This window comes from Triplophysa dalaica, chromosome 19 (genome assembly GCF_015846415.1).
Source record: "Triplophysa dalaica isolate WHDGS20190420 chromosome 19, ASM1584641v1, whole genome shotgun sequence".
Lineage (NCBI taxonomy): Eukaryota > Metazoa > Chordata > Actinopteri > Cypriniformes > Nemacheilidae > Triplophysa > Triplophysa dalaica.
In genome coordinates, this window is record NC_079560.1 from 16,701,551 (window position 1) to 16,728,551 (window position 27,001).

General features: G+C 38.0%; 1 protein-coding gene across 3 annotated transcripts in view; it reads left to right on the plus strand.

The window, feature by feature from the left end:
• gabra3 (gamma-aminobutyric acid type A receptor subunit alpha3) overlaps positions 1-27,001 on the plus strand; it is a 135,545-nt gene that overhangs the window by 31,322 nt on the left and 77,222 nt on the right. For all 3 annotated transcript variants that reach the window (XM_056731536.1, XM_056731537.1, XM_056731534.1), the window contains exons 3-4: positions 8,623-8,744; positions 12,628-12,695. In XM_056731536.1, coding sequence (XP_056587514.1) covers positions 8,623-8,744; positions 12,628-12,695 — 190 coding nt within the window. The remainder of the gene's footprint in view (positions 1-8,622; positions 8,745-12,627; positions 12,696-27,001) is intronic.

Below are 27,001 nucleotides of genomic sequence, written 5' to 3' on the forward strand. Positions count from 1 at the left end.
GGTGATTGTCCTTCATCTTGAGAGAAATGTCTCTCAGGCAGTGATTGGAAAAGCCATTGTTTCATTGTTTCATTGTTCCATGTCATGTACAAACGTATTGAGATGTTGGGACTCAGAGACCTCACCTCTCCAGGATACTCTAAATGACCTACCTGAGAGGTAAGATTTGAACCACTTTAGCACCATTCTAGAGACGCCCATAGCCTTGAGGGTCGACAGAAGGATGTGGTGTTTAATGGTGTTAAAGGTAGCAGAAAAATCCAGCAGGATGAGTACAGATGATTTAGAGGCTGCTCTTGCCAGTCTCAGGGCTTCAATGACTGAGAGCAGCACAGTCTCGGTGGAAGGACCTCTTTTGAAACCAGAGTGGTTGTGAGAAAGAGTGAGAAAGAAGAAGAACTGGTTAAATACAACAACATCAAGAGTTTTGACAATGAAGGGAGGTGAGATACTGGTCTCTAGTTAACTGACAGTTCAGGATTAAGAGTGAGTTTCTTCAGGAGCGGGGTAATACGGGCCTCTTTGAAGACTGTGGGAAATTTACCAGTGGTGAGAGACGAGTTGATAATGTGGGTCAGACAAGGAAAAAACTATCAGCAATTCATCGGATCTTAAAAAAAGAAAAACTGTAAAACTTTGCTGTAGTTTTGCAGCAGGTTTGCCAGTAACTTACTGTAGATTTATATACATTACAATAAGTACTGTTTTCAATTTGAGTTAAACTTTACTTTAACCAAAAAAATCACATTCTGCCTTAGCATTTTTGTCAATTGTTTTGTACAAATATTTAAAACTTCTTAAATTACAAAACAGTTACATAACAAGAAGAGTGACCTAAGATATTTAGTCTTGTTTCATGAAAGAAAATATAAGAAAGAACTATGTTTATGTTTAAAACAAAATTGTACATTAAATCTACAGTAAGTAAATGGCAAAGCTGCAGCAAAACTACAGCAAATCTTTACTCTGTGCAAGATTGATGTTGGCTGGACTTCAGGTCAACATTTCAAACCTCTTTATTCTGCGAGCTGAGACAGTGGCCCCGGCGTGGAGGCTTGCAGTCAAGTTTAACCTGGAGAGAATCTTGACTTCCCAGTGGTAATGCTTCTTGTCTAAACTGTTTTCTTTGTCTTTCTTAAGATTCAATTACTTTAACGTTATCCTGCATTAAACTACAGCATAAACAATTGGCTTTTTTAAACAGCTTTTTTTATCCCATGCATTGTGAAAACAGCATATACAATTCTTATATATGAGCACGAAAGAAATGGAAACCAATTTGAGTTGCTAATAAAATATTACAAGGCAGTTGTGACCTGTCTGAGGCTGGGTTGAAAATCAATGTTCGCTCTGACAACCTTGGGCTATCTAATGAAGGCATCAAACCGTCTGTGAAATAAAGAATAAACACTGAAATAAAAGGAGGATGAAAGACATTCAAATTGAAGGAATTGTACAGAATAATCTTTCAGATCAGTGGTTCTCGATAGATTTTGCTTCAGGCACAGATTTGACATTGGTCATCAAGTGGCGACCAAAAACGATTGTTTATCATCAGTAAAAAAATCCCTAAACACTAAAAATCCAATATGTTGAAAATGCCATGAATTATTTAATAATATAGACTGAATACTAATTTCTAATTTTGTAAATGCATTTAAAAAAAACCCTGGGCTTATTTTGCATTAACGTTTTTATAGTTCCATCCATCCAGCCTTATATGTCCTATATAGACTTATTTAACACTAAATTTTACAAATCATTTTCCTATACCCAGATGTTACAAATTTAGCCGACAATATCTTGACACAAGGATACGAAAGTTTCTAATGAACAAGGATAAAAAATAGCCTTAAAAGAAATAGCTACACGCTAAGTGTCGGTTCAGCTTCTTTTTAAACTACTTCAGAGATTTGTACTCCCAGACTTGTCTAAATATAGAGGGGACTGAATAGGGTCTTGAATACATTAAACTCGAGAAGATGCTTGTGATTGTTTCATTAAGTGTTTTATGCTGACAAAATGAAGAAATGTAGACGCAGACTTGCAAGTGAGAAACATTACATCAGCACAGCTTAGCATTTAATATATTTTAATGAGACGCTGTGCCGTTGTGCAACCTTTAAGGGGCGTTCACCCTGACAGACGTTTTCACGAAGAGTTGCTGATTAGCGGCAGCGTGAGTAAACGTTGCGAATTTGATTTGGGCGTGTCCGGCAACCCGACAAAATCTGGAAAAAAAATATGATGCAAATGAGCAGACACACAATGATAGTGGAGACAGTGAAGACAAATTATATAGAAACGCTTTTCCCTCCAGAATCAGAATTTTTAGCAGCAAGAATTTTGATTTGTTGTTTAAATTGCATTAAATATTGTATTTACTACCCGTGCACTACAATACAAAAACCTAAAACTTAGTTCCAGGTGACCAAATGGCTTTAAGCGAAAAAAATATTCATCAAAGCTTCGAGAGATTATTAACAATTCTTATAAAAGCACTATTGAATTAATGATGATTTGAATATAATATAATATTAAACTGAGATCCATATTAAAATTTGTTCTTGTGGGTCGTCATATGCATTGTAAAGAAACACCAATACAGTTTACAACGATAGTTGTCAAAAACAAGGTTTTTAATATTCAGACCAAATCCTACCTTGTCTTTTTATTTTGTAATGGAATATCGTAATGAAACAGTTTTTTATATCTGTTTTGCTTCCCAGAGGAGATGTATATCAACATTCATATAAAAGTGATTCCCTGAATTATAAAGCGCCCTGCAACATTCTCAAGCCTGTGATCCACAGCGTAATTCAAACACGTTATACAATATTCAGGAGTTCATTTTGACACCACTTCACTCTGTTGAAACATTACGTCTATGTACACACACACAAGAGTGCGTCTCAGTGAAATGAATCACATTTGCTACTATTCGGGTCTTCTGAATATTTTTCTTTCCCACTTAATGGCAGATAGATGAAAAGGGAGGGATGTGTTGTGATGGAAAGAAGATTACAAAAAGTAGACGAGAGAGGGAAAGAAAGGAAAACTACTGTATGTAGAGCATGGTAGAGGTGGTTTGGGGTGGGGGGTGAAGGAAGGGAGTTACGGGGAAAAGTCAATTTTTTATTTGCAGGGATGATGTGGTGGTAATGAAGAGGGATGAAGCAGCTGCCGCCAAATCCCGTTATCCTCCAGCACTCCAGCCCCGCATTAAAGAGAAAGAGTGAGAGAGAAAAAGAGAGTCTAACCTCACAACACCAGATGGGTACACATATGTCTTACGTCTAGCTGCACACAGCCTTTACATGCTTCCTGTCATATCTGCTATCGGACTGACTGTGTCATGTGAAATCAAGAAGCGTTTGCTATATCTATTCATTGTGGGATTTTTTGAGAGTATTTGGGAACCGACATGTTTTATACACCCATAGCAGAAGCATGATGCTTGTTTTTACAAACCCCTTACCCTACATATTAAATGTGCCATGAACTACATTCCTCTATGGTCTACTTATAATGTTTGCATCCTCTTTTGTTTTCATTTTTCTCTGAAAAGTCTGCGTCCAGATGTGTCCTTAAAAGAATGAATCTTCAGTAGAATGGCGCAAATAAGTGAGCAGCATCTTTCTGTTGTGATCTGAAGCTTCATCCTCGATCATGCTAATATTAGTATCACAAGGAAGGCATTGCAAAGACACTGCACAATATCTCGTAATCCTTGGAGACATCACTATCGCTTTGTTGCTCAAATAATCCTGCGTCACATATTGACTTATCTACTGTATTCATGAATCAATGGCTGGGGAAAACAAGGCAATGGTGTAGAAGTGGATGTGGTTCTTTGTCACACTATGATATCATAATGACACATAATCTGACAAAACAAGAGTTGTTGGAGTAACAAATAAAGTTGAGTTCTGAAACTCACTAGATGTATTTATAGTAAAATAACCTTTTATAGTTCATCACTCTTTCACCTATAACTTGGCATGCTTTGTACACGAGTAAACTCTAAAAAGTCCTGGGTTGTTTTTGACCTATGCTGGGTAAATATCGGACAGAACACACTGCTGGGTTAAAATGACCCAATGCTGGGTTATTTTTAACCCAATTTCTTTTTTTTTGTGTGTTTTACCCATGCTGGGTAAATGTTGGATAGAACACACTGCTAGGTTAGAATTACGCAATGCTGGGTTAATTCAACCAAACTGCTAGGTTGTTTCCACTCATGGTAGGGTAAAGACAACCAAGCAATTGGGTTTAAAATTTTTAACCCAGCTGTGTGTTATGTCCAATATTTACCCAGCATGGGTCAAAAACAACCCAGCACTTTTAGACTCTAGTATCTCTAATCCTGGGCTTGCTGTGTGCTGTTCCTATTCTAAACAATGATTTTTGACTTGGTTCGGCACCACCTTATCTTCACTTGCTAATGCAGACATATGTACCCTCCAGATCCCTACGCTATGCAAACGAACGGCGTTCTGTGGTGCCATCCCAAAAGGGTAAAAAATCTCTCTCCCGCACCTTCTCCGGAATTGTTTCACCTATGTGGAATGATCTGCCCGCTGCTACAAGATCCGCAGATTCTGTAGCCATCTTTAAGAAACGTCTGAAAACACATCTCTTCCTCCAACATCTGACTGTTCTGTTCTGACTCTATTTTCCTCTCTACTCTTTAAAAAAAAAAATGAATGAATGAATGGCTCTGTATACTGTTTTGATTGCACTTATGCTGTCCCAATTGCTTCTATTGCCTACCCCACCTGTAAGTCGCTTTGGATAAAAGCGTCTGCTAAATGACTAAATGTAAATGTAATGACTTGGGCCAGTAAACTAGAAACCTAGCAGCCCCTTTGTCACACACTGTCAACTTTAAAGCCCCCAGAACATGCTATCAAGCAGCTAGCAATTACATAGCAACGTGTTAAAAAACACTTTGAACACCTTAGGCAACTGCACCAAGATTATTATCGGACTTGGATGTTTTGCCACATGTGGAGGGATAAAAGAGAGAGAGCGCATAAAATGATGGGATCTTTTTAGCCAGACTTTATCTTACATTACCTTTCTAAGCTCCAAATAAGGGAACTAACCACTGCGCCACTGCTCCAGGGAAAACATGTGCAGCTGTACATTTTCCTGTGGTGAACCATCGATGCTGGAGCCCAATTTTGCATGAGGCATGTAGAGCGGAACACATTTGAATAAACCTTTGTTAAACTTCTCAAAGGTTTGGCGTAAGGATTGTACTGAGGAGTTGCGTGGGCTGCAACAAAATCTGGTAGCTCACATTGTCTTTCTTCACCCGTCTGTTTTACCCTGACAATCACTTCATAGTTCACTTACTCCCTCCCTCCCTCCCTCCCTCTTTCGCTCGCTCTCATCCGCCTCTTCTGTCTTTAATGGGCTGTAAATTACCTTTAAAGCTTCAGAGGGTTACATAAACCCACTGAAAAGCTAGGGAACTAACGTGAGGGAAGACTTGGAGCGTAGCCTCATGAATCCTGCTAATAAACCTCTGGTTTGAGTTCAGTGAACGGCCTTCCTCACAGAGTGAGGTTTTCTAGCAAGATACAGGCTTTCATTAGCTTCAAGTCGATATTGAAAAAATGCAATCTGGAGAAATTGCGAGCCGTGGAAAGGAATGAAGCGCAAACCCATTGCCCCAGTCCATCAATTGGACGTTAGCTGCCATTGTTCAACCTGTTTGGTTTCTTTTGGATGCTCGTACATGTTATCTTCTTAACACACAGGAAATGTCAGGAATGGTCATAGAGGCAGGAACAATGGACCCTGTCTATATTGTGAGTTGTTAAATACAGCGGCCGTGTTCCTGTCAAGGGGAATGGACTGCATCGTCCACCGTCTTTTAATAGCAAGGCGCTGATATGCAAAGATGTTGCAGTGAGTGACATTTAGTTATGCGTGAGGCGGAACGGTCGCAAACACGGTTTCATATGCAAGTAGCGCTCTTGAGTGTCATAAAAATATCGCCTCGCTTGGAGTGTGCTATCAATCAGGGTGGCTTGTCTCTGTTTTTAAAAACGGTTGCCTGATATGAATACGTTATCAGGACCCCCTTTAATGACGACATACTGGGAAGGCCATCAGCTTTCAAAATGTCACGTCACTGAGGGTCCGGTTGATCCCCCCACCGGTCAGCTGACACGCACAGATCTCCACTTGTGATTTACGCATACTCGAGCAGCAGGTGAATTGCAAAAGGCCCCTTATCAGTCAATCAATGCGATGCTTTCTACTAAGCCCCCGCCACACTTGGATGAAGCAGGATGCAGGGTGAGAAGATGTGTGAACCCATAGAGAAAACAAATTAACGCTGGACGGAGCCTAGACCGCTGTTGATGTGAGCCGGAGGTGGTCGTGCTGCCATGTTTGCCATCTGCACTGCTGCTTTTTCAGCTCCAGAATAAAGATGACAGCCTCTTGAGTTAAAAATATGATGGAGTACTTTAATGGCAAAATACGTTGTGCAAGCACTCTCCTTAAACACAGTCTAGTGCTGCAGAATGGCTTGTTTTGGGGGGCTTCTGTTATTTGCAGCAACACAAAGAGGCATATTGGTCATGTTTCATTGTGATGATCTCTTTAATGGGCTCTTGTGAATGTTTTTCAGAAGTGCAAAGAGAGAAATTATCCATCCCCGCCTCTTTAAAGATTCATTCGTAGGGTAAAACTGTCTTGCAGTGCTTGATTTTCCTGTCACAAGAGGATCAGAAAGGCTTAAGAAATACAGTCACATGGATCGGTATGTTTCGAGGGTGAATTTTTGATAGACTTCCTGTTTTGGGTTCTATTTTCGGCCTTCAAAGGTCAGCATGTAATTGGTCCAAGGTCACTTCCATCGCATCTTTATTTGATTGAGGACAGCACTCATTATCTTGTCAGCTTTCTGTATTTCTGCCCTCCATCGTGGCACTCTATTGTTCGTGGAGGAATCACAAGCCTAGCTAGACATAATTATTTTGCATATTTCAGGTAATTAAAGAACCAGGGGTTGACTGCATATTCAAGACCCATTTGCAACTCAGGGGATATTATGCGGCCAAATCCCAGAGCGGGATTTTTGCAAAGCCATATTCAACTGTGACAGGTTTCATTAATCCACTTGAACTTTTCTCAAATCTGCCACTCTTTCAGTATTATGTGTATCCCTTTTTTTCCTCACTCATGTTCGTAGTGTTTCCTTGGTGCAGCCTGGTAGAAGCATAGTCCACGGACCACCCACATTCCATCCACTGATCGTATGATACATGTAGAAATCTTGCAAACATAAGCAGAAAATCAGCAGCCTATCTGATAGGGTGATTGCACACAACTATCAGTATCAGTATTGTCTGAATGGACTTAAAAAATATAGGCATAGTGGATCAATTAAATATTGTGCATCACTAGTAAATAAATAAACCTCACAATGAGCTATATAGTTTTCAGCATTTATTAGTCTTTATTAATGATAGTTAATGCCAATGCAACTGTTCATGTAAGTGAATTGTTTATTAAGTAATGTTAACAGTTACTACTTCTGATTTAAATAATTTATTAGTAAATCCTGAAGCTACTGTCACAATTATTATTATCATCTGATCTCAATTAATTCGCTTAAAGAAATAAATTATTGTGCACCTTTAAAAGGCCCAAAGTGATGTGTAATATCTGCCTTGTGCTTGTGTTTTATTACATTTGAATTACATTTCTCCATAATTTGAATTGTAATTTCAATTTCCTATCTCATTTTAGTTTGGGTACTTTGGATTTTTTTTACATAATCTGAAAGATGAATAAATACGATTTCTATTGATGTATGAGTTGTTAGAATAGGAATTAACTGGCTTAGATACAACCGTTTAAAACTCAGGAATCCGAGAGTGCAAAAAAATCGAATATTGAGAAAATGTACTTTGACGTTGTTACTCAGGGGTACTGTGGCAGGCAATACACTCACAAAAATAAAGTTTTTATATATTTAAGGTAGGAAACTTACTCTTTACTCTAAGGTAGGAAACTTAATCTTTACTTAATATGCTAAAGATTTCTGGCATAAAAGAGAAATTGATCATTTTGACCTATACAATATATTTTTGTCTTTTACTAAAAATGTTCCATTGCTATTTAAGACTGGTTTTGTGATCCAGGGTCACATTTGTTAAAGGCCGTCAAAGCTGTAAAATATACAATTAATTGACATAATCATAATTATGTTTTGGACCATTAATCGTTAGCCAAATACCTTCTGGATCATTGCGGCATTAGAGGTTTGTTTCAGAGGAAGGTGTAAGAATCAAGAAATCAGGTATGTAATAAAATGACCTAAGACCCAATTTAAGTTCAGGCTTTGGTTGTTTGTATAGTTAGATGTGTTAGATGTAATTTCTTTCCTAAGTCTGGTCAAAGTGATTCACAGTGATGGCGTCTTCCACCTGAGGAGGCATCAACCATAATAAATCTTCAAAAAATTAAAATATCAAAGATGCCGACCAAGATCTCTCTCAATCCTACCCTCACACTCGTCTTGTTATTTTGCTTTAATTTGTACGCATGGAATTCCCAAAATCTTAAAACCTGACCGTTTTTTCTTCATCTGCACAGGGCCGTAACAGGACATAGAGAACCCATTCCAGATGACAGCAAAGACAACATCACCATCTTCACTCGAATCTTGGACCGCCTACTGGACGGTTACGACAACAGATTGCGCCCTGGACTTGGAGGTAGGCTAAACAATTGTAAACATTTTCTTCCACACTGTCCCCAGTGTAAATATCCTTGCCTTATTGCTCAACAGTGATGAATTGCTTGATTACCTTGCGGGATGAGTTCGACCTTCCACTGCCGTCCTCAGCCTCGCTCTCATTATTGACATATTTTGTCAGGAGGCGCTCTTGAAGTCTCGCACCTCTCAGATCCATAACAGATTGCGTTTTGAAGCAGTGAATTACTCATCTTCTCTCTGCACTGTAATGTTTATCAATAGGAAACTCTGTCGCAGAACAGCGCTCTCCTGAGATCACTTACAAATCTTAAGTTTAAGGAGCCCCAGGAGACGCTTGTGTTACAGAACTGTGATGAAAATAAATAAGTCTTGCCCACTACTGTGATGTTTCGACCACCGAATGCTCCATTAATCATCATGAAGAAGTTGATCGGTTCCCTGATCTTTTCGGTTAGAGCCATATTTTGATTCGTCTTCTATCTGAGGATCAGCGTTATGGTACCTATTCTCGCAACATTTTTTTAGTTTATTTCACTTTTGCTGTATATGGTGGTTTAGGTGATTGGTAATCCTCTCGAAAGTATTTCCAGACATGAATGTGTCATATTGAGTCTCCTTATGACATTTTCAGAATTGCCATAAGAAATCCATTAGAGCATCTCCCTCTGTGTATGTTTATTATTCACCACGGAGGTCTGACAGAGTGAATCTCTAGTGACCTCTAAAAGTACAGGGCCTCAACTGTGAGCCCAGTGGTGGCCAGTCAAAAACCGTGATGTACATTTTTGATGAATGGGTGAAGTCACATTGGCGCACTAAGAGCCGTGGCCCATCGCCACGGCGGAGCTGGATGGCTTCCATCGACTGTTCAGACGGACTTCTCTCTTCCTGTTGTCTGTGCAATTCTGGCCGCCGTCCAGTCAATTCTCTCAAGCTCCATCAAACCCTTCTCTTTCAGGCCTGTTTTACATGCGGATGTCCAGTACACAACTTTAAATCACTTTTACAACTTTTCACATCTGTTAACTGGAACACTGAGGCATACAGGGTGTACTTAACCAGGTTAGGGTACCAAGGGGTACTCTTTACACTTGCTTTGTGAAATGTAGAAAATTTAAATTTATGGATGTAGTAGAGTAGGCGGGGCGAGACCGTGGTTCGAGTCCGGTGAGTAATTGTGAATTAGCGCCAGCTGTGCGCACACCGGCCTCGAATCACGTAGGAGATGGGAGCATATAAAAGGAACGAGCGACCGGACTGTCGAAGAGAGAGGACCGGGCCCGAACTTATGTTATGTTTGTATTTGTATTTATATTTATGTTCATGTTTTGTTCGCCGGCGGTCGTCCGTGAGGGGCCGCCGGCTGTTATATTAATTTATTAAATGTTTTGAATGTTTGCCGGTTCCCGCCTCCTTCCTTCCATTTTATGGAGATGTGTTACAATGGACATCAAGAGAGCCAAAGAAAGAAACCTTACTTATATAAAATTAAGTTATAAAATAATAGATTCCCTAGACTTCACCACATGATTGATTTTAGTTTTCATTTTCATCAGTATTGAATGTGAATCAGTCATAATGGGTATAATATTGAAAACTATAATGTTAAACTATTTCCAGCACAATGAAAAGACAACTTTTCTGATACACTTTTGTGTCGATAATGGGGTTACTGTGTTTTATTAATAGGGTTGTGGTTCATAAGATAACATAAGACAACTTTTCGTTTGGCTCTCAGCGGAGGCTGTCACATTTTCTCACTCCCCGTCCTTGCCCTTATTTTCCCTTCTCTTTGTCTCTTGTCTCGTCTCGTCTCATCTATTGAGAGACTCTCTCTGCTCTGCCCTCCAAACTTGGAAAATTATGGATTTGATCAACTGGTCTCTCAACGCAATTGAAACCATTTTCTCGACGAGAAAACTGGGTTTGGGGGAACCCGTCTGCCCTGACGGAACGTTCGAAGCTGGCTACACGATGAACGGAGAGATGGCGGATTGTGTGTATGGCGGCTCCTTCCGTTGAGGACATCGAAGATATTTACCTATTTGGAACCATGATAACAGGTCTTGTGCTGATTGGATTAGGCTTTGCCCTGGGTTATCGAAAAATTCATTAAACGGGAACAGCTGTCCAAAGCCTCACAAGGCTGCCCGTATCGATTGAAGCTGTGGGAAGAGCGGTCAGCATTGAGACTGAGACTATTAATTGAAATATGGTTATTATCAGGGAGATTCTAACAGCTTTGGGAAGGAAAATTGACAATATCTGAGATCAGAACGACAATTGACAATGAGGGTTGCCGTGACATATTGGAATACGGTTTCCCGACTAAACAAATCACAATCTAATCTTTTCGGCTCCCCGGCTCCAGAAACGGCCTTGGCAAAGAACGCAGCTGGAAAATTAACCCCTGTGAGAGCACTGCAGCGAGACGCTCTTGCGTTCCTCCCCCACTCTAAAGACTCAGAACTATCACACACACACACAGACTTTTGGACCTTATCCCTCCCACTCCTCCGTAGCTTTGAACCGCCAGCCTGACAAGTGGGTCTGTGAACGGTGCCGTAATGGCACTGGACCGGATGGCTGCATGCCGGAGCTGGATTATCTTACCCTGTTGCAAGTCTTGTCTATGGTGTATTATGTGTATCTGTTTTTCTCTCCACTTCCCTCATGTTTGCTGTATTTTTCTTCTTAAATCCATTTCGTTACACTGTACTTGTTATATGTGTAATGACAATAAATTGAATCCAATCCAATCGAATAAGACGGTACTTAGTACTTAAATGCTTGGGCAGGGGCTGTACGCAGGGAGTATGTCTATGTGCATCTTGGAAAAAGGTTGTATTTGTAGAAACTTACTAAAGATTCAGCAATTGGGGTCAATATAATATTTTAAGGCTTGTTCATACCAAAATAATAACTATAACAAAAACTTTTCTAGAATTTGTTTTGAATTTAGGAGGATAGCCTACACCCCAGTTATGACTGTAACAATACAGAAGAACTGTATTACATTTTTCCCAGCTGATAATGTTTTTTTTAATTGGAAAGCGCCCTAACCCATGGGTCTTCAACCGGGGGTCCGCTGCCCTAGGGGGTGCTCGGTGGAACTGCAAGGGGTCTGGTAATTACGTTTTACTCACAGGCAACTTTTTGTTAAAAATGTAAAGCATGGGTACAGAAATATTACAACCAATGTTCTCTTTAAGCTGCGCACGTGTGCGGCCTCACAAACTCATTGGAGCTCCCCTTATTGCAATTTCAACCTGCGTGCGGACAAAAACATCTATTCAGGCAGCAGAAGCAATAGAAGAAAGTTAACGTAACATCTGGTTCTTCGTCTCCCTTCCAATAAGTTCAGAGTACACAGAGAAAATCCTTTAAAATAATCAAACAATCTATATTAATCATAAAAATTATACACAGAAAAGTATGTATGTCCAACAATAACATGCATAACAGTGCTATGTAATGTCTTAACATAAAATAATAAAACACATTTACACATTTAGTATAAGGGTGTCCCAGCTCCATTCATCTCTCGTCTAAGGGGCTATAGTGCAGGTCCTGTGAGTACATCTCTTTAGTTTTCCAGACACTGCTCCACTGAGATTCACATTTTGTGGTAATCATCCTGCAACATAAGACATGAAAATTCTTCAGCTTCTCCAAAACAACATAAAAACAGTGGGTTTTATTTGACGTTTAAACTACCGGCTGTTATTAGTGGATTGTTGCACTGCTTTTACAGAACCCCAGTGATCAAGGATTTTAAGACTATGGACTTTCTGAAAGATTTATATAAGAAGCAACAGCCGCACAGTATGCTCATCTAGTAGTTATTTCAGGTCTTAATTTTGCTCTTCCTTACGTTTCAGAGAGTGTGACTGAAGTGAGAACAAACATCTACGTGACAAGCTTCGGACCAGTATCTGACACCGATATGGTACGTGAACTCTTTCATTGCATTTATATATTAACATTTTGGTTCCAAATTGAGTTTTTTGTTTTAAATCATATATTGATGTTTAACTTTTAAACACAACAACTTATCAAATAACAGTAAATACATACAAAAATGTATCGGCTCACCACTTATTTAGATCAGTAAAGCAATAGACAATTTTTAATGCAACAATCGCTGTATAACAAACTTGTATCTCCCTAAGCAAACCCTCTAGAGGAGATAGAAAAAAGACTGCTTAGTCCCATATATGTCAGATATGGTTCCCACTAGAGGTCGACTGATATGCGTTTTCAGGGCTGATACCGATACCGATTATTTCCATGTGAATTAGACAGATAACCGATATTTTGAACCGATATATACGCACTTCCTAATCTTGTTTTTCTTCGTGAAAACAATTAAGGAAACATGAAGAGAGTTAAAATAACCCACAGACTGCATATTTTATGATTACTCCCATGTTTAGTATGTGTAATTACATCTTTCATATTTATCTTTTTTAGATTACATTGTGGTTTGCTAAATTTCAACAACATCGGTTTATTAGATCATTGCTTTATTTATTGCACCGCACTGTATTCTGCCTCTTTCTGTGTTTTATTTGTCTTTTCTCATGTAAAGCTGCTTGGAAAGAAAAGTGCATTGTAAAAAACACTAAATAAAAAAATTAATTGAATGGAATAAATGATATTTATTTATGGAAAAAAATATGTTCTGATGACTTAAAAATTGCATACAACACTAGAACTATTTAATTAATCATTTTGCTTATCATTGGATAAACTAGCACAATTTGAATTTATATAGTAAGTGTAAATAATTTAATTGCCTTCATAGCTTTATTGTGTATGTTCTTGAAAAGACTGCAAATGTTTTCATGAAGCTATAACATTAAAAGCAAATTTTAGGCACACTTCGTTAGTACATTAGCCTATTCCTTGAGTGTATTGTCGGCAAGATGGGCATTTAATCATGTGTGTCTCTGAACTTTTATGTGTATAAATAAGTTGCGAAAAATAACTCTATCTAACATTTGTCGCGAGATGCGGAGTCTGTGTGTGTGTGCGCATGCATGAGAGCGCTTTGATTGAAGGCCGACGATTCAAGTTCTTTATGCTTTAAAATGGCTTGTATTTTTGAAATGGCGTAACTTAAAATGACGTGCAAACCGCCAGGTCGATCAATTACAAGAAACGCATGTGCAGTGTGCTGCTCGCTTACAGAGAAAAATCATTGTTATATTTTTTATGTGAATTATATTTACATGATAATAATGCGTAAATCCTGCGAAACATGCAGGAAACCCGCAAAGCTTCTCTGAAATTCAGGCACTAATTATATTGAAGTGTTTCGCATCTTCAGTGTAGTGGATTGTGATTTATTTCAACGTCTGATGCTGCCTTACCTCAGAGAGCATGAACCCGAAGCAGCTCCAGTTAGTAAGTGCTTTCGGTTCCGCAGCCTCCCGCGTTGATTGGCCGGACTCGTTGCTTAGTCCCAACAAATCAGAGGGGCAGTGGGCGGGCATTACTCTAGGCAACAAACTAGAGTAACGTGTTCCGACTGCTCTCACTAAATCCTTGGCTGCATCAAATCCAATTACCGCATTTTAAAATGAAATGACTTTATCGGCAAATTGGCTTTGAAAATTACCTATATCGATTATCGACTAAATCCTTAATATCGACTCCGATAATCGGCCAGTTAGATAATCGGTCGACCACTAGTTCCCACCTTATGTGAAATGTATGATTTTTGTTATGAGTGACACAAGTCAAGTAGTCTAAAGAAGCATATTCAAGAATAACTCAATGCCATTGTGTTATAGATGGGGATTTTTCTGATATCCAATTTAATAAAAAAAAAATGTTTTGCACAGAATCCTACAACATTATAAAGCACCTTTTTATGTTTATCTATAATGAAATTACAATGTATTCCAAGCAGCGTATTCAACGGGTCACACAAAACATTAACAGCCAAATTAGTATTGATCCCTTGTCCTACCGCCACCCAGAACCTGTGAATTTTCCTACAAACCAAAAACAATGAACAAGATCACCTTCCTCTATTTTACATTTTGGACACATCAAGGAGCAATCGTCTTTGAATTTGTGCCTCAGTGAGGGAGATATATGGGCTCTGTGTAGGATTTTTAACAACATTGCTTCGATAATGTTTAAAAATCATGTTTTTTTTTTATTCCAATTGATATCAATCAAACTGCAGTTGGTTTGTTTGATTTAAGCCATAATAACTCTTCATACACAGTTTGTATGTGTGTATTAGCTTCATTAGTACAATTTTGTTTACTTAGTTCAATCTTCATCTGTGCTAGTGTCAATATTTGTCTCAGATTTATTGCTTTCCAAAAACGGCATGGTTTATTGTAGGTGGTGGCAGATAACTGCACATGAGAAAATGAGATGATTCTATTACCTTTGATTTGAATTTAGAAAGATTTGAATGTCATAGGATATGACACAGTACCGTCCTTTATTTCTCTCTGTCCCTGTGATTGTGTGAGCTCTGTTTTCCTTTATAGACTCATTTAAGACACAAGCTAATTGGTTGGGAGACGGCACAGAGAAATGCATGCGTCTCAATCATACACACAATTGGCTCTGGTACGCAAGATGAATCGCTGCTGCCGTGCGGCACCACTTTGTATTTCGTATGTCATTTCTAATAGTGAAAAGGCAACATCACGATCTGTCAAATTATACGGAGCGTGAGATGATACTCAAATTACGCAGCAATAATTATCAAGGTTATCGTTAACGTAATCGACCTGTAAAGTTGCAAAATTACAACATTTCCAAATGGGGCTCCTCTTCAAAAAGAAGAACAGCTGTTGTGAAAGTCTAATTAAAAAAATACATAATATCTGTTGCACAAAGGGACAATGTCTTGGGGAAGTTAGTGTGGAATGTAATCTGTGGTGTATGAAATGCTCTCAGATGCATCATTGGGCACCACCATAGCACCCAGATTCAGGTTGGGAAGGACCAGACAGGAGAAAGGCGTGAGGTCTTTTGAGTTATCTGCTTCATCATGGTATCTTAAGAAAAGTCAAATGATGATGCATTATAACTATCTATCCGCTGGCTGAGGACCAAGGGATCTCTTTGTTCCAGCCAAGAGGATTAACAGGTCAGCTTCATCAAACCTCTGTGAGCATATGAACTGAGTGGTCAGTCACTGGACAATTGACCTGGGACATAACTCTGCAGGTGTACCTTTCATCACAGACCTCAGGGGTACATTTACATTCATATTTAGTCATTGAGCAAACGGGATTTCAAACTGCGGGTCGGGACACTTGGCTGTTAAATGACAATCTTTTTTTATATTTTACCATAAGGACAATGCCGTGAAAATGTCAACCTTACCATGAAGATGTTTTTGGTTTTTACTATGGTAACAGCACAGATTTGAACATTTGTTGGTTCAAATACCCATGTGAGATCTCTCTTCAAATTTTTAAAGCATTTGTTTTATTTTTAGTGCATGATTTTTCAGAGTCAGGTAAGGGCCATTTTCAGGATTTTCACATCCATAACGCTACATATTCCTCATAAATGGACACATGAAAATGAATATAAAGCAACTATTTGATGTGCTATAAAGAGGCCTCACTTCTACATTCATTGGGTATTCTTGCTTCAGGATTGTGCATTTTATTTTACAGAAATCCTACAAAGTTTATCGTCTCCCAAAAACCGTACCCTTTTTTTTGTCACATCCATAACACATGTTTATATCCCTTTTTTAAATATATATTTTTTTCATATACTGGATTTTTTTATGTTTAGACTCTATCAACAAGGGTTCAGTAAAATATAAACAGATGGTTCAATATAATCGTAAAAAAAATATTATCTGAGCATTTTTATGTCACTTCCATAACTCAAAATGTCACGTCCATTACGCTGGAAATGCCAATAAGATAATTTTGGTATTTCATCTTAAAATGTATTTATTCTATTTAGAGAAATAAAAACTACTCTATTTTAGGAGGACGAATGTGTATTTTCTGCCCATATTTACATAAGAAATATTTTGGTGGGTCTCAAGATAGATTTTAACTGTCTGGGTGGGTCCTGGAATGAAAAGTTTGGGAATCGCTGATTTTGCAGACGCTTTTATCCAAAGCGACTTACAAGTTGGGTAAACAATGGAAGCAATTGGGTCAACATTAGGACAACAAAAAGCATAAGTGCAATAAAAACATGTCTCACAAAGCCTACTACAGTGTACAGAGCCTAGTTTAGTTTATCTAAGTTTAAGTAAGCATGCTTTTTTATATAGATAGAGTAGAAAAGATATAGAAATCAGAAATGACCAGTCAGTTGCTGACGGAAGAGATGTGTTTTCACCCGATTCCTAAAGATTGCTACAGAATCTGCTGATCTTGTAGCAGCAGGCAGATCATTCCACAAATGTGGAACCGATCCAGAGAAGGTTTGTGAGAGTGATATTTTACCTTTTTGGGATGGCACCACAAGACATTGTTTGTTTGCAGAGCGTAGGGATCTGGTGGGTACATAAGTCTGCAATAGTTTATGAAGATAAGGGGGTGCCAAACCAGTGGTGGTCTTGAAGGCCAGGAGCATAGTCTTGAATTTGATGCGAGCGACTCTAAGGAGCTAGTGTGACTTAATGAACAGAGGACTTTTAAGCTGTTGGGGATGAGCCCATGACTGTTTGCTCCTGGGGTCAAAGCATATTTAAATAGTCCACTATTCTGTTTGACATCTTTTCATACTTCAACACTTGCCATCCCCAAAATGTTCACTGGTATTTCTGCAGAAGTTTGCATTCATCCTGGTCGTCACACAACTTTTTGCATTCATTACAGGATCTCCAGGGAAACCTTTCCCTCGTGGTATTTCAAATATGCACAGCCTCAGCAACGTCAGCACCCCTTAATGTAATTCACTGGATATTTGCTGTATTACCGAAATCACATTTTGACGTTTATATACGAGCCTGCATTCTTCAACGCTTCAGCAGCTTTTAAAGTTTGCCTACGATTCATCTTATTGTGACTGTCTACATGGGAAAACTCTTCATAATGCATAATGGAGAGAATCCATGTATCGGATGGCCATAGATGTCAAGTCCTGCAGATGAATAGACTTGTATCTATGAAGTCATACATTAGCTGATCTGAGCTGGCAGCTGTTTTCACTGTACAAGTTTAATGCTCATATTTATTCACAACTTTATTTACTGTTTCGCTGCAGTATGCTTAACGTATTCAATAAAACTTAAATTACTTTGACATTCATGCATCTGGCAGATGCTCTTATCTGGAGCAACTACAAATAAAGCAACAGGGTTTTTTTTTTCAACCCGTTCCTCTTGTTTTTATCAAGTTTCGTATTTCAGTTTCAAACCGTTCCCCTGATTTGCAAGCTGAGAGCTGTTTCAACAGTTTATGCAAATGTCAGGTTTGCGTCTGATAACATTATCTGTTGTCAGGCTTTGTAGCGAGTCTCTCCCGTGATTCCGCTCACGCTTATCCAGATTTGTCACAGGCTCATTGTTCACATAACTTTGTGTGGATTAGCACCAGAGTACATCACAGAACGGTTAAGACCAAACTCCTTTTCTGACATCCATGGCTTGACGTCTTTACCACGTTGCTCTAGCGTTACACAGATATCCATCTAATTCTCTTTGATGTGTGTTTATTAGGTCTCATTTAAGCCAAGCTGACAACACGTGACTGTGAGAATACTTGAATTGCTATGTGCTTACACTACACAACAAAGTTTCTCGTAATTCTTCATCTTCTTGTTGCAGCAGCACGCACACTACACAACACAATGTAGACAAAGTGCACTAACAACAAGACCATGGTCAAGGAGCAGATGCGACCAACAGTGAAAACTTATAGTTTGATGGTGGATGACAAACGAGTTATTGGTGCGTTTACGCCATCAATTGGAGTGTTATTAAAGGTTTTACATATTCTATTGTAACACAGTAAGGAAGACGGAGGCGGGAACTGGGGAACGTAGAACCAACTTTATAATAAAATAAACAAATAACAAAACGAAAGTCACACGAGCCGGTCACACAAACATAATAAAACATAACATAAAATCCAGGCCTGGTCCTCTCTCGTCAAATACTCCTGTCGCTCGTCCTTTTATGCTTCCGATCTCCTTTGTGAGAGATGTGAGACCGGTGCAACGCACAGCTGACACTCATTATCACTCACGTCCCTGGCCTCGTCCCGGCTTGCTCTGTAATGTGAATGAATATATGCCAGCAGTGTTTAATTCCTCCACACTATAATTTGACGTAAACCTTCTGCGCTGTGATTGGCTGGATTAGTTCCACAGTGTCACACACAACGAGATCACTTGCCGATAAAGTCAAGATGGTTTGAAAATATCGTAGCGTCTGAAATAGCTCGAGGCAGGTTCGGATCACGTTAGTGACCTGCTTATAATTAACAAGCTTCGGCGACCGAAACGAGCATCAATTTGGTCTCGATTCTGGGGTTTTGTCGCAGACCTTGAAAGTCTGTCCGCGAAAGTCCGCCGTTAGTTATTTTGAACAAGAGTTCTTTCGTTCTTAATATGCAGGAAAAGTTCTCAAAAAAAATGTAATGTAAATCCTTAAAGCACATGCTGGCAATAAGCATTAGACACACAGCTCCAGTGCTACAGGTCCAAGATGTTCAAATAAAGATGAGTATGCTGGTCTCAAAGCCACTTGACCACTGCTTTGATCTAATGATAAACAGCCTACATGCTGATTCTCACCAACACTCTGCACTGACCTTTTGGCTTATTAATCTGCATATTCCTAATAAAAAACGGTATATGTACTAGTAGAAAACATGTTGTAAAACAAAAAGACGATATAGGTACACACTGGGTAAAAGTAACAAAGCAAATGTTAGGTTAAATTCAGTGTTGGGTGTGACTAGTTACTAAGTCATTTGTTTTTCTTTGAAAAAGTAATTTGGTATTTTACGGTGCCCTTGTTACACATGTTTGATTACAGTTACTTCTGATGTAATTTAAGTTTATACTTTGTAACATATACAATAGTGGAATTGACATCAAAAGGACAAATTCAAAGTATAACTGTAAAATGTAGGCTTTAATGTTTCCTTCTCACATTTGTAATACGTTGGTCAGTTAAAGGTACAGTTTGTAAGAATTTTCCAGTAAAATATCCATACACCACTAGGCCAATGTTACATATTTTTTTTAGCTGAGTACTTACAATATCTCAAATGTTTCCAACTGCTTTTAACTCCTGAGAAAATCGCCATTCTAAACAGTGGACCGGGGCCGTTTTGTCGCCTGTCAATGGCGTCATATCTGCATTACCCTTTGTTACCGCCTTCACTGACGTAGCAACCGCGTGACATTGTCATAGAGAGATGAGGAAGTAGTTTGTGCCATCGGTCCGTCTAGCATTAATGCAAATGATGTGGGTACGTTCAAAATAACTTTTACTATGATTGATTTGGGATGAAACTATGAAATATAGGTTGTTTTACATTTCATTGAAATTTGAAATAACACAACATTTTTGTGAAATAGGGAAAGAATAACCTATACGGAAAGAAAACAAAAATATATAAAATCATACAATCATAAAACCATGAAAAAAATAAAATACACTGTTAATGATAAAAAACAAATCTCTTATAAACATATTCCATTTTTTAGCTGTATTAAACATGCATATGAAATTTGATGTAAGTTGTAGATTAGCGACAGTAACTGTAACTGTCTGTGTGATTGTAAATGGACTGTTGTGTACCCATAATGAACAAGCTGTGTTCATGAATCTATGGAATATGGTTACGCAGTAGATGCTTGACAGACAGTGTTGATGACAAATTTAAGGACAACATTTGTAAGGTATGAAACCACACCATCTGGAACACATTTTGGATCAGTAACACTTTGATGTGTATAAAATTCTATGTGTCACAAAATCATGGAACGCTCATATCATAATTATTCTACAGGTCTGTGTTAATGGTCAGTCTTATATCCTGTCTGCTGTCACCAGTTTTATTATGTATGTATATGAAAGTATCAATGCATATTCTAAATCTTTGTGTTAAGAGACAGCACAGTGTCAAAAATCCATCTAAATACACTGTTCTGTTAAACAGCTGTGTGACTTCTTAAAAATTCCTGGGGCAAAAACAGCATCGCTGCGTCCGCTGGGTCTGACATTAGTCCCATTATATCACAGAGAATGAGACCACAGCCTCGACTTGGTGCCTGAGCTGTCAGTCATATTACACTATTATGGACGAAATTAGGCCATGTAAAAAGAAATGGCCAATTCCAGCAGTACGGATGTGACATTTGCAGTCGAAACAAGAAAAATAACCTCTCAGAGAGAACGCTAATTACCCAAATATCATGCTCTATATGTGTGTAATGATAAACCCCTGCCAACTCCAGACAAATGTCCAGTTCAGATTGGGAAACGTTCTTATGGAACTGACAAAAATAAACAGAAACAATTTACGTACTCGGTGGTCGGTTTGGGTCGATTTAGATTATTATCATTCGATAGATGACATTTCTGTGAAATTGCATGAATGTCAGATAACTGAAGAGACAAAGAAATGACCAGTACATTATAAATAAATGTATGTTTCACTCAACAATTGGATCATTAAAATTCAGACAGATCAAAATACAACTTCTTATTTAATTAAGCTTTTCTTTATACTTTATTCCATTTGTATTAATGCACAAGCTATTGAAACCCATTTTAATGCACAACGTCGTTCTAAAATGACCCATATTCATTTTGAATGGTTTTACATGCATGGGTGAGTGATTTTTGTTTTAACTTTTGCAATAAAAATAATTTCAGAATTTATAATTTCCTGATCTATAAAAATTCATAATTCATTAATATCACAAACATTTTTTTTTTGTTTCCATATGAAGTTTACACAAAAATGACCAAAATGACAAAAATAGCCCTTCAATAGAATCATGCTCAAACAAAAGACCAAAGACAACATTTGTTCAAATATTCATTTTAGTTACTTAGACCAACACATTTAACACTTGAAAATTATTTATTAATATGCAATTTGTCATATGTAAGTATGTTATCAAAACTGATAATACTAATTTGAACTCTAGTGTATCTGCAGCACAACTTTAGTGAATTGTGGTGATGACCAAATAAGAGAAATTACACAGAGAAAACAATATCACACATTTCCATTGCCAACTCAGTGCTTACATGCCTCACACAAATGACAACTACACTTTGTGCTCCTGCATCCGGACTAAGAATGACATCATCTTCTTCATCCTGTTCATCACGCAGCATCTCTAAAACCATTTCAGCATTCAAGCTAGAATAACTGACCAGCCATACTAACATAAAGTCACAAGAACATTTTGAAATACACATAAGACGGATATGCACATAACCTTGGTCAAAATATATGCATCAATTATACACAAGTTGTGAAATGTGTGGCAGGTGAGGTGAAAATTTGCAAATATCAGAGGTTGAAAAAATTGATGTAGAAATAGTAGAAAGGAAAATGTTCACATTGGAATTATCATCTTGAAGTTTCATCTTACTTTTTGTCAAATCTGAGTTATTCAAATATTCTTAATCAGTGACACATTTTACATGATATTATGAATTTATCTTTTGTACATTTTTGGACTTTGTACATTTTTGGAAGTAGGTTCTCTCTACAAGGTCGAATTGAATGAAAAATCTCAATATCTCAAAACTGCTCAGAATGCAGATAGAACCTTATCATTCTAAGGTGGTTAGTCAAAATCAAGATTTTTAATGAAATCCTACAACAATAAAGATTTAGCAAAGAAACACTCAACCATGATTAAAATAACATAAGAAATTAATACGGGCTCATTTTAGACCCATGTTGCGCATTTGAAGGGTAGTGTCACAAAAACTATTTGTATTCAAAAAGTAAGAAAGGAAACTAAAGAATTTGTGATGATCAAAAACAAGTTAATTGAGGAATACATGGAATACTAAATGATGAAATTCATTTCTTGCAAATAAATACATAGTTTGATTTTCAACGCACAGATTCGGATTTCAAAAATGTATAAACATTTAGAACGAAATAATATGCGAAGTAAGGACGATTTTGCGCAAACCTACATTTTTCTAGGCGCGTCGGCGCCGCATCAAGATGTAAATAGCTAAACTTTACAGTGTCGCGCGCGGAAAACAAGGGCGCAGCTCACGTTTTCTGCACGGTTGAAGACACGAAATGTGAATCGCGGCGTGGGATGCAGCTGTGCCATCTGTGTGCCTATCTTGAGCATTCAGAAATTGGACCTCTGGATGCTAACTTGTGGCCAGCTCACTAGGTTTTAAATTGGAGCTATTAAGTGAAACAAGGTCAAGAAAAAGCTTGTCAGACGGATAAAAAGCAAAGCACTTATGTGGCGACATCATTTGCAGATTTTCCTATCGACAGACCTTTCTATCATTCTGCATTTCTTTCTTTCTTCAGTACAGCCATTAACTGCTGGTTATTTCGGCAGCTTTAAATATAGAGGATGAGCTGTTGCTATGTTCTCAATGGCTCTTTCGTTTGAACCAGTTCCACTTTCACCTCTGTCCTCCATCTCCTCCTGCAAAATCCTCGTTCTCGTTGCTCATACGAATCTATCTTACATTCTTTCAGTGTCCTTTAGTTTCATATCCCCCGTCTCTATTTTTATTTCTGCCTAATGCCTCTTTTTCCACCTGTCTTGTAAAAGATTGCGCTGTTCTGTCCCATTTGTTCGCTCGTCCGCACTGTCATTGCCCATTTCTCTCTTTCTAGGCTTCATCTGACAAGTTGTGTGCTTTGAAATTTAGGCCAGGCTAATCTGCCCCAGGTGATGTGTCAAACCTTGCGCAAACCCAGGATGACATTGTTAGTCGGGGGGCTAGTCCCGTTTCATAAAAAGTCCTCGTGTCAATTTTGAAGCTCAGGAGACCATTATCTGCCACACTACTAACACAGAGCTTGAGATTTCTTGTCATAACCTGGATTCAAACTCGAAACGCCCATGTGAGCACTTTTGTACGGTTATACAGAATTCTTTGACAGAAGAAAGTCAGCTTTAGAAGGATATGAGGGTTAAGTGAATCATGAAAACGTTTTTATTTTTGGGATTTACTAACCCTTTAAATAATAGTTTAAATAAAAATATGAATATGTTATAATTTTAATATTAATGATAACAAACCCAAAATTATATTATGTAATTATTAGGGCTGTAAATGTTAACGTCCTCACCTCAATACGTGCGTAAGCACACAGTGCCGTGTGGTTGGAAGAAATCTAAATCGTGTATTTTGGCTAAAACACTTAGATTTCTCTTGCTTTCTAAAAATAACTTTTATGTAAAAATCCTCTTCTGGTGCATTTTGGGTTATTGGAATTGGAATGTTAGCTGTAATAACATTAGTAAGCAATTTTTCGTGCAATGCCATGTGGTTATACTTTCAAATCGGTGTTTTTAACACTTTAATACTTTCAATTGCAAGTGGGTTATTCTCCTCACTATTTTATTTCATTTTATTTTCCTGCGGGAAGAGACACAAGCCTAAGTCTTCTGAGTGGTTTGGGTTGCTGAGTTACAGTACTGCATGTGTGGGCTGTCCATATCAGTCACTCTGTGTCCTCGCTTAAGGGAATGCAATAATCAAATTAAGTTTCCAAGAAGGATCAGATGAAAGTTAACTGAGGCTTACAGCCATTGTTGGCGGGATTCTTTCAGGAAAAAAGCATTTTAAGGAATGTGCACCAACCAAACACAAGGTCTATAATTTGATTTTACAACAATAACTCATCTTTCTCCTAGCATGTTCATGCGCTTTCTTATAATTTGCTGCAGTGTTAAATGTTTCCCGCGCAGTGTCTAGAAGAGCACAATTTGCATCCTTAATGGGTGGCACCCATGAGGGCTGGTATTGTGTTTCCATAGCTACAAGTCGTTACGACAGTTTGCACAAATCCATGCTGTGTAATTGCAGCGGAAGAAGAACCTGGTTTGTCAAGTCTCAGTCTTTAGATACTTATTCTCTCTTACATTTTCTTTGTTGCTATTTCTCAATCTTGGATCTCTAATGAGCTTTTATTCGGATGGCTGTGATAAATCATTTTGTTTGATTGCAATCAGGAGTTTGAATAATGAGCGCTTTATGATTTATTAACAGGGCCTGACTCTTGGGTGAGCATCTTTGTCATTTACCTTTAGACAAACTTTTTGACCTTCATGTGAAATATTCTGCAGTGTCGAAGAGGCAATACTCTGGGCTCAAAGGATTTCATCAGACATGTCACATAATCAATAATAATTATAAGTGAAGAGAATGTGACAGTTCGCTAAGAAAGCTAGTTAGAGGCAAAGGTGAGCAGCACCTGTTGAAATCACAGAATGCAAATGACGCCTGATCTTTTGGGATGGTTTACAAAAAAGTGCAATCTGGAAATCATTTATGTTTGTTTACTAAAGGTACTGAAAGTGCACATGTGCAATCAGTATGGAGAAATCTTTGGTGAAATCTATTTAAGGTTTACTTTAGAGATCTATTAATAGCCAAATACAGTTATATTCACTTATCTTGTTTTCAACTGACTCGCTTAAATTAAAAGATTAGAAATAAAAAACGTAATTAATTAAAAGATAACTAACAGTTAAAGTGATAGTTCATCTGAAAATGAAATTTCTGATTTAATCACCCATTTAAACTGACTTTCTTTCAGCTGCAGAATACAAAAGAAGATATTGTGAAGAATGTTTGTTACAGAACAATGGCGCAACCCATTGACTTTTATTGTATTGGAACACAAAATTAATGGAAGTGAATGGGTACCGCCGTCAGGTGAGTAAATTATGCCAAAAATTTCATTTTCGGTGAACTATCCTTTTAATTGAATTTTTTTAATTAATTAGCATATTGGATGGTAAAAGATGTATTAGCTATGAGCTAAACAGTATGTTTGTGTTCCACTAGCAGACATGTCTTAAGAGTCTTAAGGAACGATGACTGCATTTGTTGTTACCAAGTGCAAGTGCTTTGGAAGGCATTCTGTCAAAAATACTATATATAGACTATTGATTCAATTGTCAATCCGGCAATCATTTACTTCCAGTTTGGATTTGCAAAGACCAAAGATAACAAAAATAGACTTTTCAGCACAATAACTCAAAAACATTAGTCTTCAGTTCCTAGAAAAACGGATGAACTGACACCACTATATTTTTTCTTATATCAGTGCCCGCTTCCATTTTTAAAACCCCTGCTGCTCTACCCTCGTCTTTGCACAAATGCTTTCTCATGACTGTGTTTTGCCCAGCAGTCAAATGCAAAGACCTTCCAGTAGAAGTGGCAGTAATGGATGAGTGACAGCCAATCACATGGTGACAGGTCAGAGTATAGAAAGCTTTCAAAAGATGCATTAGAGCTTATTTTGAAAAACCAGAGCGGACGAGAGGCGGTCACTAAGGTAGGAGGGAAAAAGCAGAAACTTTGAGGTTCGAGAAAGGGAGTCGAGGCTGTGTGAGACAAAGAAAAATAACAAACAGCCTCATTTGTTCCTATAACTCACTGGCCCATTTATCTCTGTCTGCTCTGAATAGAGACATTCCAGATCGCTCGTATTTTTAGTTTCTTGCAATTCTCCTCAGTATGGCAGGTGATTGTAACCAGCACACTTAATGTCTGCAAGTAATACAAGCAGGTAATTCTGAAATAATCAGCAATCAGGCTGAAAAGACGACCTGTTTGAATATATGATATTATCATACCTCTTTAATAAGCGAGAGCTGTTCTTGAGTGTGAATAGCACACATTCATATGTTAATGAGAGAGTGTGCGGGGTTAGCGAAGGACTGTTGCCCACCAATGGGCTGTGTTTTACAAATCCTGTTATAACACTGCTGTTTAAAACAGCGACTGTTTTAACTTTTGAGGCCTTATGAGAGCTGCATTGATATAGTAAAAAGCATAAAATAGAGGAAAAAAACATATGGAGGAGAGTGTGCCACGCACTGTATACCCAAATGTTCAAAATAATCAAACAGATTAAGTAATGTAAACTTCATTTTATAAAAAAGTTTTTTTTACTTTTGAGTAAAGTATAATGATTAATTTTGATTAACTTGAAGTTTTGAAAAACTCAAAAAATGTATTTGCTCCTTGTTCAATTTACTTAATTTAAACATGTTATTTCAGCACAATTGGTCAAGAAGGATTTCCAATTCCCAGCATGCTTT